The sequence below is a fragment of the Pipra filicauda genome, unplaced genomic scaffold (genome assembly GCF_003945595.2).
Source record: "Pipra filicauda isolate LSUMZ 115617 unplaced genomic scaffold, ASM394559v2 scaffold47_size6085603_pilon, whole genome shotgun sequence".
Lineage (NCBI taxonomy): Eukaryota > Metazoa > Chordata > Aves > Passeriformes > Pipridae > Pipra > Pipra filicauda.
The window spans coordinates 662,166-683,835 of record NW_024104620.1 but is presented as its reverse complement, the minus strand read 5'-3'; the positions used below and the strand labels follow the sequence as shown (position 1 = coordinate 683,835).

Here is a 21,670-nt window from a genome sequence, read left to right as displayed (position 1 = left end):
ATACAGGTGTTCCTCTCCAGAAACCAATATTCAAAGTCAGAGGGAAACAAAACACTACCACACAAAGTATTAGGATGAAAATCATAACATTCTTATAAACTAACACAACGGTTTGTGTGAAAGATTCATATCCCACTTGTTAGAGCACAAGTCTAGGCAGAAGGCATTCCTATGGCAGCTTCCATAAAGTAACTGAATGGCTTTCTAGTCCTGGACATACCACAAGGATGACACCTCAAACCAACACTGGCACTAGTTTGTGGTACAACTACAAGCCCTGGAAAGACTAGTTTATTTTTCCATGATAATAATGCAATGTGCAACCAAACACACCTAGAATCCATCTGAGAGATTATTTCCATGAAAATACACTAAAGATCACTTTGAGGTGCTTAAAACTTAAAAAGAAGAAACCACAACATCCAAATTAGGAGACTAATAATTTGTAATCTTCATTTTGAGTAAAAATCAAGGACTTGTTACAGTCAATTCTAACAGTAAAACTACTGTGAGCAGATACACAGTATCCAGTTGTCACTAACACAAGAAAATCTATCGGTTTCCCTTGGCTTTCCCTTGGAAAACCATCAGGCAAAAGTTTTTGTTCAGGTGTAGTCTGACTTCCCCAGTGGACAAAGATAAGGATCCATCAACTCAAAAAGGCAAGCCAGGTCTTATTTTGAGTCACAGCACTGACCTTGTGTGTAGCTTTGCTAATCAATGGAGCTACTTCTGAGGGAAGACACAAACTGGCGAGGGTTTGGTTCTCGCTCAAAGTTATGGAATGGATTATAAAAGAAAGGGAGAAAAAGAATCTAATCCTTGCAGCAAATTTTATTCTTCAAACAGCTACAGAGCACGTTGAACCTGAAATGTAGCTCTTCATCCAAAAGATTGAGAGATTAACAATGCTTTAAAGGAAAAAGGCTTTTTTCTGTACCTGCTGTTGAAATGTTCCAAATCCCGCTGTGATAACACGGACAAGAATTCCCCACAAACTGATTTACTCATTTTGCTACTGCAGCATTTGGGTACAAAACCTGAATTTTTGATCAAAGCCTAAGTTATAAGGGCCAGCAATTTTCCAATGCCTCTCAGAACTTCTACAGTATCTCCACAAGAACATCCAGAATTCTTCTGAGCTCGCTTAGAACATGAAAACAGATGGAAATCTGCTCACGGATCCAGCATTGGTCAATGGTGCAAGTGCTTCCGAATACTCACCACCAGCAGGAGGCTTTTGTGCCCAAAGCTTTGCCATGGGGAAGCACTGTGAGCACACTCCCCAATCTGCTGTTGGCAGGAACACTCCAACTGGTTAGAACTTCACTCCCCAGCTGCACAACCAACAGCCTCTTCCAGATTCAGCTGTGCTAAAGAAGTCACTGATCTCACTTCCAGTCACCATCTCCTCCATCTGCCAGTTAAAACTGCTCCTCCAAGTCTCCCAATACATGTTTCAATTTGACAGACTAAGAGACCTACATCTTACACGGCTTAAAAATTGGGAAATTCGTCCCAATAACAGCTCATTTAACAGAGGAGAGGAGGTGACAGAGGGCATGAACAAAAAGCCAAGGCTGTGACACCACGATGCCCTCTTTCACAAGGGCAGGTATTTGCCAGGAGTGCATCTGTTTATGTCCCGCTTCAGAGCAGTGTAAACTAAAATGCTTTAGTTGGACACCTACAGAGAGCTGTCACACCTCAGCCCTTGTACCGAAAAACACAAAACTCAGCACCAGACCTTTGCTAAACCAAATCCAACAACACCTTCTGCATTTACACCTTTCAGAGGTTATTTTTTGACCCAGTAAGGCAAGTTATCCAAAACTATGCTTTCAAAATGAAGGAACAACTATGCTATGCTGTTTAGCCATAGTTTTAATGATATTTGGGACACTTGCCCCGACAAGCTTCAGCCTTCAGACCATTTTATCCACTATGGGACGAAGAGTTTTCACACATTGCAAACTGGATAACAAACCTGGGGAGGGGGCAGAGGAGAGAGATGAGCGTTAAACAAAGGACAGAATTCCATTTTACACACAAATTTGAGTTACAGATTAAAGAATAAAAAGAATTGATGTTGGGAAGGAGAGAAATAACGGCAACTTAGCAGCAGATAAAAAAAGAGAGATGAACAATGTAGCATGTTTAAGGAGAAATCAGTGGCTGCTAAGAAATAATGGCCCTATGAGATAATGGCCCATTCTCTTCCAGAGATCCAAGATAAAGAGTAGAAAAGAAACCCTGGAATAAGCATTCCCCAGCCATCCCACTTTGCTGCAGCAGTCTGGATAGGAACATACAATAATCAAATTTAATATTCTTGGAAATTTAATTCTATATATTGGAGAAGAGTGCATATCATAAAATGACAGGTTGACAGGATTCTCATAATACATACACTGAACTGCAGGAGACTCATTTATGCACAAGAGTAGCAGTGCAGGCTGTTCTGTAATTAAGGCTGCTGCACTTCCATAAATCTGGTTTCAGACATTCTTTCCTCTAAAGCACTCCTTGAAAAAGTTACGAAATCAAAATGAGATTATAGGCAGGCCGAAAGTGACGTTCTCCCAACAACAGTCAATCATAATCTGTTGCTGACTTATGATCTCCTAGAAATAGAGCTTTCCAACACCACCTTCAAAAATCTCTTTAACATTGTCGCACAGCACATCAGTCCATCACCTCAAACAAAAGTCAAGGAAGAAAAAGAAAGAAACACCTAAAACCTACTTTAATGGGCTTGCAAAGATGCTTCCCATCATCCAGAGTGAGCACCACATTAAGGCATTCCCAGAGATCCTTCTTGCCTAAAGAATACGATGTGAATGACCTTATTATCCAGGTCTTGCCCCGCCAAACGACTCATCTTTCCATCACTAAAAGGCGCAGTTTGGAATGCAGCCGTCAACAAAAGCCCCTAGGTCACTCCTATCTGGCCATTAGCAGGTGGGATGGACCCGGGAAAGCTGCCACTAAGAGCCTGACCGGGCTCCCAACACTTCTGCAGTCCTTGAGCCCAGCGGTGCCAGGATTACAGGATACTCTCCCACTCCTATGGAAAGCTCCTCAGCTGTCACACCCCTGAATTAGAGCACTTTGCATTTACCGGCTGCTTCTTAACTCTGCTCGTACCTGTGAAATAAGAACTCGAGTGTGCCGAAAAACTTCAGAACTAATACACTTCAGCTAATCAGGGCATCCAAAGCTGTTGCTATTTTTATGCAGATGGTAAAAGTTAGAGTACTGAGTTGTTCAGCTCACCAAAACTGAGCCGTGCTGTCAATAGATATTAAAATACGTTTATAAGAATGCACTGCATGCTACACTGCAGCCAAGTCAAAGTTTATACTGATCCCATTACCTGACAACTCACTCGCTGTGAACACGGTGTCAGAAGGCCCATTTTCCCCAGAGTCCCCGGAAACGCAACTGTATCAACTACTTTTAAAAGCCTGGAATACAGCACCTTGAAACTTTAAACATAGAATTGTATTTAAAAAAATACGGCGCTACATCTCTTAAAGTCAAATTAACTCTGAGGAGAAGTAAATGTGGGAAAATGGTGATACAAAGACATGGACTTGAATTAAAAGAGGCTGCTGCAGCAAAGTGATAGCACCTTTCAACTGAAAGAACCCAAAACTGTGGAATTTGTGTGTTATACTCAGAGCTGTGCCTAAAGCACCTGACCTAGGAACGGTGTGAAGCAGTTTCACAGACAGACTTTAAGCAAGAAATATAAAATAAGTAAGACTACGATGTAAGGCAAATATATTGAAACTTGACAAGAAATGAAAACCAAAAACTTAACATAAGCTAAAAGAAGAAAAAAAGACGTAGACAGAATTATGCTTAAGAGGAGAAAGAGCAAAGTAGTAGTAGCAGTCTCCTCAAATTTTCCTTTATTCCTCTTAACAGAGACACAAAATTTAAAATATAAACAGAGGACCACTGCAACAGATTAGAGTGACTGATCCTTCCCAAATCTTTAACAAATATTTTCTGGAAAACTGCTACCAAACCTAACCCAGTACACTGCACACCCCTCAATAATACTGGTATTTAGTCAATCCTAAGAAAAGTGGTGATTGATCTTGATAGCAAAATACAGTCTGTAAAATAAAAAATGACTGAGCAATGCAGTCACAAGTACTACATTTTTCACCTTCCAAGATTTAAAGACACGAGTGTTGACATTATCTTTACCACTGGGACTTCTCTAAATTGAGGAGTACAATCTATAAATTCCTAGAAAAAACTCAACCACTTGACATCACATTACTTGCTGTGGAACAAATGCTTAATTTTAAGTGCATGCCAATGTTATAATTTCTAACAAGCCAACGGAAGACTGCCAAAAAAAAAATCACGTTTCCATTGCCATTTGTTTCTCCTGAATAGCAAATTGTTTGAATATTTTGAAAAATAATTTCAGAACTTCATTGTTGCTTTCACTTCGATAGTAAATACATACTCCTAATCTAACATTCACTAGACATGCTGCCCTGTAAGATTGCTCCTTAATGTTCAGGCAAAAAAAGCAAGGTCTCAAAGACATTACTCCTTGTAGAAGACAAGACATGAAAAAGCAACGCCGTTAAAATCTGCAGGTTAATATCTCAATGCAAAAAGGCCAATGTAAGACACTGCAAGGGAAAAAACCCGACACATTCCCTGTTCTGCAACGGGGCACACAAGCTCTCTCCAGCTTCAGGTTAACGAGAAAGAGGTACCAAAATTAAGAATTAAGACTATTAACAAACCCACCCCAAAAAACCAAACACTATGGTAGGTTAGACCACCTGGCCATGCCCCCTAAGCAAAGTGTGCACCACTCTTTTGAGGGTTTTTTTTCCATCACCTTCCTAATCCGGCTTTCTACAGACATCACACAAATCCACCAACACGCAGGTTGTGTGCAAATCTCTTAAGGTGAATAATCTGAATAATTCTTAGGCTCCATGCAAGAAACAGCGATGCCTCGCTCCTTTTTCTGTCTCAGCCCGTCTTCCTCATAAAGCGAAACCATCCAGTGCTGAAAACTCATTTTAAAAACGTTATTAAGAGATGGCAAAAACCCAGCCTGTGACGTAGTTTGCTCCCGAGTCCACTCACACTTTGGATTATAACATGGTAGATACATCCACACGCAGCATTGCCCAACATGCAGCAGAAATAAAAAAAAAAAAAATTAATAAATAAATAAAATAATAAATCCATAATGCACGACCAGCGCTGTGTGCCGCTCCCCGGCCAGCCCTGGCTATATTAGGGCAGGGGAAGGGCCGGGCTGGCCCCGTCGGACCGCGACCCCCGCCCGGGCCGCGCCCCCGCTCCCTCAGCGCTGCCCCCGCTCTGCGCACTGCGGCCGCGGCCCCCCCGCCCTCGCTCCCTCCCTCAGCGCACCGCGACCCCCGCCCGCGGCAGCGCCTTCTCCGGCGGCCCCGTGGGCTCCTCACCGGGCCGGAGCGCTCCTTTCCCGGCCCCTTCCTTGCTCCCTCCCGGGCCGCGGCGCCCGGCGGGCGGCTCCTCTCCTCACACACGCGGGGCGCCGATCGCAGCGCCGAGCGCCGCCCGGGTTCCTCCTGCTGCTGCCGCTGCTGCCGCGGCGGGGAGAGGGACCCCGCCCCCGGCGGCAGCCGCCGCCAATGGCCGCGTGGAACGCCGATGATGGGCAGCGGCGAGGACCAATGAGCGGCGCGCCGCCCTCCCCCGGCCCTGCCGCGGAGTGGTGCCGCTCGGCGCTGACGCGAGGGAGAGCCCGCCCGGAGCACAATGACCAATGGAAGGGCTCTGCCGCATTGACGGACAGTCACGAAAACCAATGAGAAGCGCGCACCGGCACCGCAAGGCCCGCCCGCTGCGCGCCGCTGATGGCCGCGGCCGGACGGGGCGATCCCGCCGCTGTGGCGGCGTGGGGTCCTTGTACTCCTCGCGCCCTCCGGCCCCGGCCGCTCCCCCTTCACCCGCGTCCTTCCCCTCTCGCCGGGTGTGCTGTGCGTTCTGAGCAGCAGCGCCCTGACCCCGCCAGGTGCCTCCACCAGCCCTCCCGCACCGCGGCGGGGCAGGCTGGGAGCTGTAGTCGGGTCTTGCCCTCTCCCCTTCTCGCCCTGCTGGCGCCTCGCCCCGGCTCTCACCACTCTTACCTACGCCGAGAGCCGGCGGGGTGAGCCCCGTCCAGCCCGGCCCTCAGCGCCATCCCCGCTCCCCCTTCCCGCCACCCCGCTCCCTCAGCCCGCCCGCGCTCCTCCAATCCCGGCGGGACAGCGGCCGGGGTGAGGCAACGCCAGGCGGGAGTACGATTTTTAACTCGCTCGCGGGGAAGCGGGGCGGGGGAAGGGGAGAAGGGATGGGGAGGGCAGAAAAAAATAAGGAAAAGCGGTTCCCGAGCCCCAAAACGCTTCCCGTCCGTGACCCCCCGGCCGTGCGTCACTTCCCGGCGGCCGTTCGAGCGCGGAGCCCGCGAGGTGAGAGGGGACGGGGCGGCTCCGTCGGTGTCGCCAGCCAGGGACGAGCTGCCCGCTGACTCCTGTTCCAGCCCGTGCCTGTGCCAGGAGATCCCTCTGGTTGTGTTCTGGTGCTGCCGGTGCCGGCTCATCGCAGATAGTTCTGCGATTGCAGCTGCGGGGAGTTGCGTAAGTAAAATCAAAAAACTCGCCTCCAGGCAGGTGCTGAGGTGTCTGTTTTCCTCAAGCCCGACACGCCGGCCTGTGGAAAAACTGTTCTATGCTTTGCCTGATTTGCTTTTTAATGCTGTGTTCTATTGGCTCGGGTAGATGTTGAGTTCTTTATTATCCCGCTGGTGGCTCCTCAGGACAAGAAAGACAAGGAGCTGCTGGAGAGGGTCCAGCAGAAGCCACGAAGATGATGAGGGGTCTGGAGCATCTCTCTGATGAGGAGAGAGTGTGGGAGCTGGGTCTGTTTAGTCTGCAGAAGAGAAGGCCGAGAGACGATGTCATTAATACATATAAATATCCCAAACGTGGATGCCAAGAGAACAGTGCCAGACTCTTCAGTGGAGCCCAGTGACAGGATGAGGAGCAATGGCCATAAACTAAAACAAGAAGTTTCACCTCAACATGAGAAGGAATTTCTTGACATTGGCAGAGCACTGGGAGGTTGTGGAGTCTCCCTGTCTGGAGACATTCCAAACCGACCTGGATGTGTTCCTGTGTCACCTGCTCCAGGTGACCCTGCCTTGGCAGGGAGGTTTGACTGAATGATCTCCAAAAGTCCCTTCCAACCCTGACAATTCTATGATTCTGTGAAATTGTTGATTAATCAATCAGCCAAAGTCCCATGATGTTCTTTGAGCCTGGAATTCCCTATTAACTTTTACTGAACACACAGTCACGGAGCAGTTAAGGCCATCAAGTGGAAATTTATGAAGCAAAACCCTTAATGGAAAGACTTGTTTGTTTTAAGCATCTGCTGCTGAGCTGCATTAGAAGGCTATACTTAGTGACCTATAAAAGAAAAAAAGCAGTGGGCTTATATTATGTAATCAGCTTGTGTTGACAAACAGCTATTGGAAAACTTAAAATAGTCCTTGAAGTTGTCATCAGTCTTACACCCAACTTTCCAACACAGAAACATGTCATCTGGGGTAATATCCTCAACAAGCTTGGGTTTCAGTTGCTACCTCCAGAAGGATGACAGTCTGTGGTGAAATGCAGTGTAGCAGTAGCAGTGACAGAAAGATTTCCAAGTTTGGGGTTTTTTTTCAAATTTTATTTTATTTTACTAGTATTTGCACTGCCCTTGTTCCTCAGTAGTTACTTACTTTTCCAGATCAGTTATGATTCTTTGAACATAATAGAAGTTGGAGCACATTACTTGGAAATATTGCTGAAGTTGTTTCTCTCATGTATGAACAGTCTACTTGCTTGAATTTAAAAAAAAAAAACATGTTTCAGGTTTCCTTAAAAGTTCGAGGGACATTTTCAGAAGTTTTCTTGGAAATTACAATTACTGCACAAATATGTCTATAAAACCTAGTCTCTTTTAATTTAGTATTGAAAAATGGTGTGAACTGGACTGCATCGAATAGTCTATAGGTACATTGTTGTAGAGCCCCTTCAAAAGAACTTCAGCAGACTGGAAAGGTAAGACTCACCTTTACAAAACACATGGTGACTCATCAAATACTTGCATTTATCCTGGTGTTCACAAACCCTCCAGTTCATAATTTTTACTGGGTTTTATGCCCTATGAATGAATCATGTTGTAGGTCCACGAGTCTTCCTCATTCCTGCTTTTAGAAGCTGGGGTCATTTACCACTAGCTAGTGCTGAGATACGTAAGCAATTTTAGATAAATAGTTATTGGGTTTATCAATTCAGCTGTTTCATCCTTGATTTCCTTTAAAACACTGGAATAAATACAATACAGTTTGGGGGTTTTTAACTCATGAAACCTGTGCAGTTGAATGAACTCTCTGAGTGAAAAGCTGGGTCTCCACACCAAACCTTTTAGGTCTATTTTGTCTGGAAAAATGCGAGTTCCAGAGCTTGTGACCTAGAGGAATGAGAAGGGTGATAGGATGGATGTTACAACAAATTGGGGACACAGAAACAAATGAAATATTGTAGTTAAAGAATATATGCACTAGTCTTACTCTTTCCTCTGAGATCCGAGACTGCAATGGGTAGAACAACAACAGATACAAACTGGTCTTCTGCTACACTGACTAGATTTTTTTAAAAAAGGTTATTTTTATTTTTTAACATTACCACAGTGCTGTCTGTAATTGACTGTCTCCAAACAAACCATAAATGACCACCACTGCCAAAGTCATTGTGTATGTTTTTATAATAGTCATTGTTCACCACATGGAGTTCTCTAATTAATCACCTGGTCTATAATTAGTCACCCAGTAATAAACTAAACAAAATTTTATACTTATCTGGTAGCTAGTGCTTGCTGTGTTGCTGCCTTTCAAGATGGATCTCCAAAGTCAGTTTTAACCTCATTAATGACTGATAGAGAAACATTTTTCCTGGTAGTACTGCTGTGTACTGATGACTAATATGTGCCTCCTCTAATTCAGATTTATGCTTCTAAAGCTGCATTGTTCCTATTCAGTGTCTCAGTGAAAGAATCTTGTCGTGAGCTCGTTCAACAGCAAGTTAATTGTGTTACCGTTTCATTCTCATATTGTCACTCACAACAAGCTATGGAGCAAAGCTGATCAAAAGGTGTATCATTATCTCTGCTTTTATAGAATAGAAAATTATCACAGAAAATGAGTCACAAATTTCCTTTGGAGGTGAATCACAGAACTGAGCGTTGAACAGGTTTGTTGGGTCCGCCAATCCTGCAGTGTTCGTGTTCAAGCTCGGCTCTCCAGAAATGTTTGGTGTTTGTTTTTTCACCACCAGTCTTGAAGTACCTTAATCAACTTTTAAAAGAATTAAATACTCTGTGGAAAATATTGTGATAGAACTATTGAAGGGATTATGGTTGCTTTCCCAACAGTTAGAGCTGAAACATTTCTGTTTGCTCAACTGAGAGCTAAAGTGGGTGTTTACTGGAGCTTTATGAGATCTGTGAAATGCATCTCTTGGGCAAGCCAGAGGCTTTCCATCTCCTGTTAAAAAAAGTTCAGCGGTGGACATGCATCAGAGAGCCTTGGTGCTGATTACTGTACTTATATCTGCTGCTGAACGTTCCAGAGGCCCAGGGTACAAGAATATTGTTTCTTTCAAGATACATGAAAGATTCCACTTGTAAAATGGGGAGGAAAAATTGCCAATAATGCAATTCCAAAATAGTCAATAATGCAATTCCAACCAGATGGCACAGAATGCCTGGTTTGCGAAAGAAGTCTGGATTTCCTTTCTCTGTAACTGGTTATTTCATTGACATTCAGAAGGTGACTCATCAAATAGTCACCATTTGTCTTTGGACAGGTTATGTTCCAGGTCTTCAGTCAGAGCTCTGTATCAGGAGTATGTGGAGCAGCACTGGGCTTGTCTCAGTAGTTTAGCACCTTGAGGGCACTCCTGATAGGAGTCTAGGGAAGAAAGGTCCTGCCTTTCTGCTGATAGTACCAGACTTACGTGAGAACTGGGCTTTCTGTACCTTGATCTTGCTGTTGGAAGCACAACATCAACCTCTCTCCACCCGTGGAGTTCTTCCTGCTCTGTGAATCGCTTGCACTCATCTGGTGAGGAACAGCAGGTGCTCAGACCCCTGAGGTCCATGTTTTTGAGAGCAGTGCTGTGACCATGTTTATACAGAAGTCCTGCAGTGTGTGCATACACACACACACCTAGCTGTGATTCCAGGTAGGATTGTTGCTTTCATACATGAGCAATAACATTCCTAGGGCTTTATATGTGGGACAAAGGATACCTCTTCAAGAATATGCTTCTTAGAAAAGATTATCTAGCAGCCAAGTAATTTAACACAAAATAGAACAGAATCCACAGCAATGGTAAATACAACCCTTATGCCTCAAATTTGAGTGTTGATCAGTATTTAAATTTGAATTCACTCTGTTCCCTCACTGCCCAGCAGAATGGTACATCCAAGCAGCTGTGGTTACACACCCCTTCATTGCAGAAGTGGTAACAGATGCCCAAGAAGGAATGCAGGAATGAACTGGAAGTTCTCCAGTTCAATTCTTTCACAATGAGAATGTCATGGAACTTGCCTGTAGGCTCATGCACAGCACTTTCTTCACATTCCCCTGACTGTCTGTAATGCATATCTTGATAGACATGCCTGTAATTCATCCTATAACCAGAAAAAAAGCACTTATTCATTTTCTGTCTGCATGAATGTCATTAGTCTGACTGGCAATGCTGGTGACAGATCTTTCAAAATCCTCATTTTTCGATGTTTCTGCAACAGTTAGTGGACTTCCAGAACATTCAGGTCCTGTTCTTTTCCCTATCCTTCTCCCTTTTCCCACTGTTGTCAACAGTAGTGGGAGTTCCTTTTTATTTTTCTCCAGATGTGGCAAATTCCCCACAACTTATATTTGCTGTGGTCTGTTCATTCCCTTTTAATTTGTATCTCCCTGATTTTAAGACTATATTAAGTGTCTAACAAGACAGGACCTGGCTTACTGGGCCACATGGGAGGTGCAGAGCAGGGGGTCAGTGAATCCCACTCTGGAATCTCCACTCCACACCACGGGTAGGGGCTCCACGTGCTATGACCAAGCTGCCACTGGGAGAAGCTCTGTGGAGAGGGGTCTCTCGGGGACTGGGATCTCCCACTGATCTTGGAAAATGTCCAGTAGCAACCCTTGTGCTCATCCCAGTGGAAATTATTTCTCAATTTTGGTCTAATGTGGGAGATGGAGCGTTGGGAAATAGAGTTGTGATAGAACAGCCATTTGCAGTGTCCCCAGGTCTGTCTTACCCTGTAAGGAGTGTAAAACAGCAGGTTCCTTAGTCCTGCAGGTCCTTGAAGAGAATGATCATTTAGCTCAGCACGTTTCTGCCTGTGAATGTAATGGCTCATCCCACACATTTTTTCTGACTTCTTTCGAGTTGCTTCAGAAATAAGTCAGGATCAAAAACCCCCAGTATACCATGTTCAGGATTTTGCTCTCAAACCTGGAAATACTGTTAACAGTGTAGGAACTGCATTTTGGCTGATGTTCCTTGTTCCTATGGTAATCCAGCTCCTCACACAGGCTTTGAATCCAAAATAATTAGGTAATGTTTTGATGTAAAGGTTTGCCGCTTTTTTCATGTTCTGTCAGTGCACTGCTGCTGAGCTTTATAACCTTTTGGTTGGTTGTTTAAAGTCTACTGAAGTTAAAAGAGAGTTAAAAATATTTCTTTTCTACCCCTGTCCCTTGGACAAAAATGAATGAAGAATCTACATTTTCAATCTGAAGCACACTATGAGAATTTTTGTTGATTAGTTATGTGGTTCAGTGTTGTTTCTTTCTGAGGGAAATAAAATTCCTTACTGGTTTTTTTTATTATTATTGTTTTTTATTCTTTTTCCCCCCCTTCCCCCAAAGTGGGTGTGTTTTCCTCTTTTTTCTGATTTGATTATTAGAATTAAAAATTTTAAAGGACTGTTAGTTCCATCCTCAGAAGGTTAAATAGCCTATTTTTTTTCCTAGAACTCTTCTGAAAAATATTTGCTAAAAGAGTTCCATTTCAATGCCCATGAGCAAGCGCTATTTGAATGGCCAGTAACTTTCATTCGTGAACAGGAAACTTCCTTACATAGTGATTTCATATTTTAAAGGAAGTGATACATCCTGACCTCTTCATCTTAGAGTGTTTTGTTGGTACTGAGGTGGTGGACTCTTCCTCCAGCACATGCATTATTTTGTGCTTTCCAGAGAGAATTCTCAAGAATTCTCGAGAAAAGTTGTGTAGATATTGAATATTTTGAGCTGAAATGATTAGTATTGTTCCATGAAGCTTTATTTTTTAATGCATTGCAGACCTGTCCTGCAGGTAAAGCATCGGGTTTTTTTTGTTTTCGTTTCCCTCAGGTTCAACATGAGTGCACTCCAGGAAACACCTACACTTGAAGCTTCTCATTCAGAAAATGTTGATGCTAAGCTGTCCTTTCTACCTGAAAGACTGAGAAAGAAGCTGCTTCCTTTTCAGGAAAAAGGCATCATATTTGCGCTTCAAAGAAGTGGCAGGTAAAATCCTTTTTGTATCACATGCTAAAAATAATTATTTTAGGTAAAGAAATTAATTTTTATTTATTCAATACCAGCAGCTCTTAGCTGAGATATTACAGAAATCTTTCATAAACTAGAAGATAACCTGGTTTAAAATGAGGAGTTGTGGGGTTTTTTTCCACGGAGGATGAAAAATGTTTAATAATGCATTCTGCAAAAGAGAATTGTAGTACCAAAGTGATATCAGCCTCCTCATGTAAAAGGAGGTTGATGTCAGCAGGACCACAATTTTTGTTATGTTAATAGAGAATTCTTAAAATAAGTTAATTCACATTTGATTCTTCAGTTCTTAATGGCGTGGTAGAGCTGTTAAGGGAGTGACTAACAGATCCTGATGCATCTGTGTGTTAATTCTATTTTAAACTTGGTACCATTCTGGCATGTAACCAGGGTGTTCTGGAGCTCCCTGAGCTGCAGCAGCAGAGCAGAAGGAGCCCTGCAGAGAGCTCAGCAAGTGCAGCAGCTGATAGGAGAGGCATTCAACAGTTAAGTACCTGATAAATCCAAAAAAATGGTTTGTGCAGCACAGGCTGGAAATATTTTGCTGAATAAGAGCCAGTTACTGAGTTACACAGATAAAGAGGAGGGAGGGAAGTGCTACTTCCACATTTATAAAATTTAGGGAACGCAGGCAATTGCAACCTAAAGCCATGAAACTACTGTGTGCTGTTCTTTTGGAAAGTAATGGTGTTTAAGAGGACTGGCACAAGGGGAATTACAATGGAAGTGGTTGTAAAGATGGATGAAGTTAATTTCTGATCATTTTATCATCTCACTTAGGGCAAGAGGCTTAGGACCTAAATTTGAATATAATAAATGGAAAGCCCTTGGCTACCATTTCTCAGTTGATCTGATTTTAATAAAGGGAAGTGAAGTTTATAGAATATGCAATTGAGGTACATTTGCATATACAAATAGTGAAATAACAGAAGCCATTAACATTGAAGAAACTATACCCATTTAATTAGTGTAGGCTAGTGGATGTGTTTGAAAGGGGCATTATCTTTTGCAGCCTATTATATAATGCAGAGGTTCCTCAGGAAGCAGCTTAACTGTAGGACTAGATCCATTTTAATCAGATATTTCTTTATTCTCTTTGTTGAAGAAGTAACAATTGCCTGCAATAAGTAATCTGAAAAAGTTTGGAATTAGGCTAATGACTCTGTCAAGGAGGGAATTATATTATATTAGTTTCATTAGGGTTATGGGATTTATGTTTGTTTTCTTTTTTTCTTTAAGCCCTTCATTAACAAGACTTTTACATAATATGACCCTGATGGTTTTGATGTGGCCTGCATATGGAAATATGTTCATCATGATTGCAAGAAACCTCTTTCCTTGGCACACCAAATCCTGTGTTTTAGCTGGGTCAAACTGGGGCATTGTGTGCCCACTCTCAGTCAGCTTCTATCAGAATTAAAATGTATTAAATCAAACTTTCCCAAGGAGTGTTTTTCAATCTGTCCCTTGCTCATGCAGATCTATTTCTCTTTCTGTCCCAAAACAGAGAACAAAAGCCTCTGGTGCTTGCAGCTGAATTTTCTCATTAGTTTGTGAGCCCTTGGCTCACCCAAGTCTTTCCCTTTTGTGTACTCCATAATGATTTAAATCTTTTTTCAGTATCCCCAGGGGTATATTTTAGCAGGGTCTGGTGCTTTCCTGTAGAAGTGTCTTTTCTAGTTTTAAAAAATATATAAACACAGGTTTTGAAGTCAGCAATATGTGCATCTCAGCTCATCTCTCTTCTCTCCCCCAGGCTATGCCCTCCTTGCAGTCATCACTTAATCCAGGCTTTGCTGGAGTGGAAGGAAACCGGTGTAGAGCAAGTGCTCTCCTGTAGGCTGAAGAGATTCAATTAATTAATCTTATCTTAGGTTAGACAAGCACCCAGCCTGAAAAAGGAACTTATTATTGGAACAAACTTTTATTTCTTGCGTGAAAGAGGCTGGGAGTGAACTATTAATTCCCTTATCTGTTCCCAGGGTATGAAATAAATATACTGTTGTGGTTTGTGCTTTTGCTTCATTAGTAAATGAATCAAAGGCTTTTCCAGTAGATGCTCCAAGGGCATCATCTGGACTGACAGACACTGCCCAACCCTTTTCTAGGAACTGATAATTCTAGAGCCAACAAGGCAGTGTATGGTTCAACATATGCTAAGATACCTTTTACCTCACAAACATGCCATAAAGGTAAATAACTGCAGGGCTACTTACTCCTTCCTAGAGTTTATTCTTCAGAAATGCACTTGGGAATGGCTACTTAGGGATGGATACAACATACAGTCTTTATTTATAACCTCAGACATTAATGTGCAGAAAAGATGGGTGCACACAAATTATGTCTTTGAAGACTATTTTATTTCTATTATTTTTGTTCAGTAAAGATCTAAGTTACTTTTAAAACCAGCAATAATATGTATTTATTTATTTCTATGTGCTTTAAACTGTCTCTTAAATAAAAAAAACCAGCAAACTTGTCCCTTCTAGGAACATAAACTCTTAGCAATGGGCTTGGGAAATCCTGAGGAGTCACCACGTGTTGGTGAAGAGGAGGTGGCAGTGTCCGAGCACAGTACTCTGGAAAAGTGGTAGATACGTGGGCAAATGATTGATAGCACTGATAAGGATTGTATTCAACCTCCTTTGAGCCCACATCTCTCTTTGAATACTATTGATTTTTACTGCTGCTGTTCACTAATGTAGCACTTGGAGACTCACAATCTCTTTTTACCATGTTTTCTTGTTTTGTATCCTCTCTTTACAGAAGTGTGGGACATCTGTCTCGTAATACAAACAGTTTGTTCTCCTGACTGCACTATAAAAGTCAGAGGTGTGCTGTTTGGAAGTTAGTCCTTGTGCTCCTGGGTGGCATGTGTTCACCATATCACTAAATGCCTTATCAGGCTTCGTCATAAAAGCTGTCAGCATGGCATCTGCAAACATCATTATTTAGTATTGCTTGCCTAGTTGATGGTATCTGCAAAAGATGCCTTCAGACACACAGATATCTTTCCTCCTAGACATGCTGGCAGAACAATTTGTTTAAGCTGTCTTGCTTGTGGATGCAAAAGAGGATTTGGAGATATTTACCAGCCACGAAAATGAGCTTTTCCATTGTAACTGTGTGCTCAAACTGTTTTACTGGGGTAATCTTGTTTCCTCTTTAAGTTTTAGAGGTAATACATTAACATATGTTCTGGAGAGTGATTTTTAGTTTCGCATACATGCTGGCTCAATGTTGTTTATTGAGTACAGACACAGTAAAAAAGGTAAATGACCATGGATGGCAGTATCAGGATATGCAGAGTTCATATCTGGCGTTAAGTTTTAATGAAAGGGTTTTAATGAAAGGATATTGGTTTTCTTAGGCAGTCCCTTTCTAGAGTAAGAAAAAGTTGTGTAGTGTTTAATATTGCTTTTGGTAGTAGGATACAGAGGACCATTGTGACAGTGAGCTGATTAGAGAATGGAGTGTCAGTGTCCTCTATTAAAATATCAAATCAGTTGCCTGCACTTCAAAATAGTGCATTTTTTCCCACTGAGTGTGTCTCTGATCTCTAGCAGGCTACACGGGAGAAACATAGTTCTTTGTTAATTAGAACAGACTTTTACTTCAAAGACTTTATCATTCTTTGTAGAAATTAATTCCCCCCTCCCACCCTCAGAGTAGACCAAATAAAACCAGAGGTTCAAATCAAAATTTCCTCAAACCTTATGAACACAGGAAGGTTCTTCACTGCTAATGTAGGGCACACATAGTCTGCCGAGGTTTTAGTAGTTGAACCATAGAAATGTAGCTCTTGGGCAGGAAGCAAATAGAAATGTTTAGAATTCCCAGGCACAGCCCATTGTAGGGCCAGGAAATTCTGATATGTGATATTTAAATTCTTGGGTGAATTTCTGCACAAATTTCTTCAGCTTTCTAGGGTGTATTAGTCATTGAGTAGTATGAAAGGTTTAATTTCCACTTGAGTTAGTTGGGTGTCTAAGGGAGTCATAGATTTTGGGAACTGATACAGGAAGAGAAAATACATTCAGTCCCTGCACTTCCGTGCACATTCTAGTTTGTGCTGGAGCAGTGGGGCCTTTTGTCTTACACTTTTATTTAACTATTTTTCACTTTCACTGTTATTTTTGTCGTTATTACTGAGTTTGCTTCTGATTTTCATGTTGTCTATTAATCTTTCTTTGTCCTTCTGTACAATACCATTGTTGCTTTCTGTCTTGTGTTGCCCTTTTAAGTTACCAAGGCTTTTGTTTCACTTTGCTTTTATCTTTACCATTTTCGATCCGAGATTACTGATTGTTTTGCTTTTTCAGTGTGTTTCTTTTCTTCAGTTTCTTATCTTCGATAGTAGGTATGAATAAGAAAATAGATTTGTCTTCCATTTTCATTTTGAAGCACTAAGCCCAGTTCCATGTCCATGTATCTGTTACTGTCTGATTTTTCTGTCCTTTGTTTGAAAGGTCACAGGTTGCTGCAAGTCGATGTTGTGATTAAATGCAAGAGCAGCTGCTTTTTGTCATTATCTAAATTTCTTTTTGGTTTCTTTAGAATCAGCTACATGGTTTAAAGGAACACCTCTAAAAATATTTTATTTTTATAGGCTACAGGCGACTGTTGAATTTTTCCCCAGTGTTATTTATTAGTATTTCTCTCCTGGGAGACATGTCATAGTTATTTTCAGTGGAATTTTACTTTACTGTTTTCATCTATTATAAGTCCTCACAACACTAGTTTCTATTAGTTTACTTAAATGTCCTAGTTTAATTTAAACAAGAAGCACACAATTTCATTTATACAGTGAAAACATTACCCATCGATTTCCAAACAAAGAAAAATGTAACAGAAATGGTTGGCACAGAGAGTTAGTATTTAATGGAGCTGTAGGTGTTTGATAATTCTCAGTGTATTATCACTATTTATACTGATAACGGTATTTATACTGATAATTACCGGTATTTAGGGAGAACACTTATATATATAGTATATATATATATAAGAAGAAGAATTTTTCTTCAACTTTTATTCATATTGGGCCATTTTGTGCTCAATAAGTTGCTGAAAATCTTAGTGAGCATTCTGGCTATTTCCTTAATAGCACATGACAGTGAGTATTTATCATTCTTACATGCTGCAGGGAAGGATGTAGAACTGGTGTCAGTACCAAACAGAACATCCTTCAATGACTCCAAACTTTGTGGTATCATTGTTGGGGAGACTGGAGTTAATTTGAATTCTTGTTATTAAACTCATGACCAATTCGATCTTAAGATGGAGAACTCAGAGTTCAGCAGGAAGAAGATAAATTCACAGACAAGATGAAGTTAATCATCTTTTCTTTTGGAAAATCTACTTATTCTTTTTGGTTTTGTCACACTGATGTAGACGGAAGCCAAATTAATTAAATTTGCATGTTAGAAAATGAAATTCCCCTCACATTTGAGGTTTTTTTTAGTCATGTCTAGGAATATTTCTTTGAATGTTTTATTTTTATTTTAATTTGTACTTGGTAGCTTGCAGCATCAAGTGCCATCAACAAGTGTCTCCGTTATTTGAAGATCTTCAGGTCAGAGAGAACTGGGAATAAAAATAAAATTGTAACTTTATGTGATTTCTGTCTCAAGTTCTAGTAATTTGTGGTTAGATAGCCTGAGAGAGAGATTTGAAACAAGGCACAAGTCTTTGCTAGAATAAGAAAGAAATCTTCTTTTATTCCAATATATTCAGCAACCCAGATATACAAAACTATTATAATTTTGTGATAAATGAGTCCTTGAACCCTGCATAATAACAGGTGAGCAGTTGTTTCCAGTATTAGAAAACAAGACACAGAAGTAACCCTTGGGGAAAGAGAATGGAATGGCTGTTTATTGAATTTGTAGAGGATCAAACAGTTGATATATTCCAGCTCTGAGTGTCCTGTGTTTTTAACAAAAGATGTCTCTTTTTCTTTAAGAGGTTTGTAATGTTTCAGAGAACATTTCACATCTGAGAAGTGCTAAAGAAGAGAGAGATGATTAAATGAAGCTGCTGGCTCACAGAATGAGGTTCAGATGCAGGAAGTATGAATGAGAGACCGAGCCAAGTTCTGCAGAGCTCTCATAGCCAGGGAAGCTTGTTTGGGAGTGATGCTGGAGGAACTGGGGAAGCAATTCAGATAGGACAAAAAATGCATTGTCAGTAAGTGAATGTAGAATATAATTCAGGAGAGGAACTGCGTGGGGTTAAAAAAATAGGACTTAAGAACATAGAAAAAGCAATGGTAGTAATCTAAGTATTTGGCTGGGCTTAAATGTGGACTTGTAGCAGCAGGAGTAGAGTAGAAAATACAGATTTTCAAAATACAGGGCACAATTTGTTAGAATGGAAGAGGAGAACCAAGTGAGATAGAGACAAGTGCAGGTAATAGGGTGCCAGCAGTGATGGAGAGAGGGGGAAGGGGAGATGAATTTCCTGTTAGTTGTGTGCACTGGAAGTTTGCAGAGTGAGAATCCACGAGGAAAGGTCAGAGTGGTCAACTAAAAGCATCAGGGAGAGGGAAGAATGGGAGTGATCAGGTTGGAGTATGTGAGACAAGTGGCTTTAATGCAAGTGAGAAGAAGTAAAGTTTTAAACAAGTATGAGTCACTTCTGACTGACTTAATGGAAGTTGGAAGAAGAGGAATAACATAAGCAGAAAGAAAAACTACCCCAAGGGTGACTGGGTAAGCAATTTAATTCCACATGTTCTCTGATGGCTTTGGGTTGTGTTGACGGGGGGACAAGTTGGAGTAGAGGAGATAAATCAACATAGGAAAGATCAGCAGAACTGCTTAGTTCAGAGATATATGTCAGAAAAGAAGTGGCATATTCTGTCAACAGCTGAATGGATAGTTGTTTTGAAGTATTTGGAATGTATAAAAGTAATTTGAAGGATTGCTATGGAGGAGGAACCAAGTGTAGGAGAAAACACTGGTCTTAAGAGCTTGGGGTACTGGAGAAAAAAAAAGACACTGACTCTGGGAACTGTGAGAGACTAGTGATGAGATTTTTCTAGATAATTCTTTTCCCTATTGTATGATTCAGCTGAGTTTACAGGAGAAAGATGTGAAGAGAGTGCTTCTACAGCTCTTCCAGTGCAGATAAATGCAGAGGGAGAGTCACTTGGGAATGCAGAGGTCATTGGGAAAATCATGACAAGTACCTGAATTTCATGGAAAGTCTGCATACTAGAGAAGACCTGCTGCTCACAGGTATTTCAGTCATGCCAGGTAACAGCAAGGTTAAGTTTGCAGCCTGGATTATCGGGAGTTGAAATTCATTGATGTTATTCCAACTGTTCCAATTAAGTGAAGTCAGTTTTCCTTGCACCGAGTCAGCTGGAGAACCAATTTGGCTCTGCAGCCAGTGACTGAATAGGTGAAGAGTTTTCACTATCACTGTTTGGTGTCTCCTTGACTGGAGTTTTCCTCCGTTAACAGTTCAGCTAATATAACCTAAAAACTTCTTGATGTGTCTGAGCTTAACCTTCAAGTTGACCACTCTGATATGTGCTATTCCACACATCTCTGTCAAACCTAAAATACTAGAATATGTGGTCTGAGAGCTTTCAAATGTTAATAAAGCACTTTGGGTGGGTTTTTCAGTCACATGTTGAGGAGTGTTGGAGGAAAGCACAAGACAAGCACAACCATTCTCCTCTACACTCCTTTTGAGAACCACCAGCACTGCAGATGTGGCAATTTAGTGCTTCTTATGTTAAATAAAAGGTCATTTCTTTATTGTTTAGGGGTTTTTAAAATAGTGTAGTTCAGTAGCAAGGGTACAGCCTATCTTACATCTCCTGGAGCACTATTTTTGGTGAAACAACCTTGATGATTTCTGCAAGGAAGTCAGCTCTTGGTTGCAGTTTTGGGGCTGTGCTGTGATTACTGACACACAAATGGAACGCCTGCTTGCGCAGTTTTATATAAAAATGTTCTAAGTTCAGATTCCTTAAATAACCCTGGGATAAGATGTTAGTGTTAAAGTGTTGGCCTGTGAGTAGGAGGCAAATTATATGTTGTAGTGTTATATAAAACTGACTCACATGAGTAGGTGAGAATCCCAAGAATATCAGGACACCCACACTGGTGAAAGAAAGACGTGAGCTTCCTCTGTACAACATGTTCCAAAGCTTGCATTAACAAAAAACAGCTTTCATTGGCTTCAGTAGTAACAAAATTTTTCAGTGTTTTAAAAAATTAAGTGCTACTGCTTGGAGTGTTTGCCTTGGAAAATGCGTTTAAAAGGAAGGAGTTTGTTCTGACAAAGCTACCTGCAGTTCTAACTACTGTTTTTTCTGGATAAATAGGTGTTGAAAATCAGTCAAGAAGTTAAATTATCCCCACAAGCAGGCAATAGGTGTATTGGATTGCTGTGCCCCTTTGGCTTTTAGTCCTCCATATGAGGAAGCACAACTGTCTAGTTTAGAAAGGATATGAGTGCAAAAGATTTCTGTAGTTACAAGAAACCTTTATCACCAACTGTATGATTTAGTGGGATCCTTGGTTATACAGACCTTATACTTGTGCTAGCGTGGTGTTAGTCGATATTCCTTCAAGAGCAAAGTTCAAAATGAGATTCTTTCTCTTTACGAAGATCCCTTGCTGAAGTAGCCATAATTAATATAAGAGACTTTGCCTGTATTCTTTGCCTGGTTAATAGTGCTGACATTTCAAAAAGAGTGACCTGAATGTAACCCAGACGCACAGAAATAGAAATGACTTTCATTTAAACATTTGTTCTTCCCTGAAACTCATTTTATGAAACTCTTTGAGCGTTCCCCTCTCTCTGATGCAGTCTATTTTTGTGTGCCTATATGGCATATGCCACAGGAGCTTAACCTCAGTTTCCTCCTGCTTCTCCAATGAGCTCATCTGCATAAAATTTTCAAGATCTGTTTCTCCTTCTGCTTTGCAAAGTCGATTCCAGTCTTCTTGACATCAACACAACCAGGAG

The 21,670-nt window shown here is 41.5% G+C and overlaps 2 protein-coding genes across 11 annotated transcripts in view; one reads left to right on the top strand and one right to left on the bottom strand.

Annotated features, from left to right (window-relative positions):
* Positions 1 to 5,634, bottom strand: part of R3HDM1 (R3H domain containing 1) — a 76,825-nt gene extending 71,191 nt beyond the window's left edge. For 4 of the 8 annotated variants that reach the window (XM_027748924.2, XM_027748928.2, XM_027748929.2 and 1 more), the window contains exon 1: positions 5,475 to 5,629. The gene's annotated coding sequence lies outside the window, so the exon portion shown is untranslated. Of the gene's footprint in view, positions 1 to 5,474 lie in introns of all 8 variants that reach the window. The other 4 variants (XM_027748930.2, XM_027748933.2, XM_027748934.2 and 1 more) reach the window with 3 other exon arrangements.
* A 569-nt stretch (positions 5,635 to 6,203) lies between these two features.
* Positions 6,204 to 21,670, top strand: part of ZRANB3 (zinc finger RANBP2-type containing 3) — a 43,048-nt gene continuing 27,581 nt past the window's right edge. The window contains exons 1-2 of one of the 3 annotated variants that reach the window (XM_027748963.2): positions 6,204 to 6,650; positions 12,488 to 12,643. In XM_027748963.2, coding sequence (XP_027604764.2) covers positions 12,495 to 12,643 — 149 coding nt within the window. In that variant the 5' untranslated portion in view covers positions 6,204 to 6,650; positions 12,488 to 12,494. Of the gene's footprint in view, positions 6,651 to 12,487; positions 12,644 to 18,165; positions 19,924 to 21,670 lie in introns of those variants that run through there. The other 2 variants (XM_039386332.1, XM_027748965.2) reach the window with 2 other exon arrangements.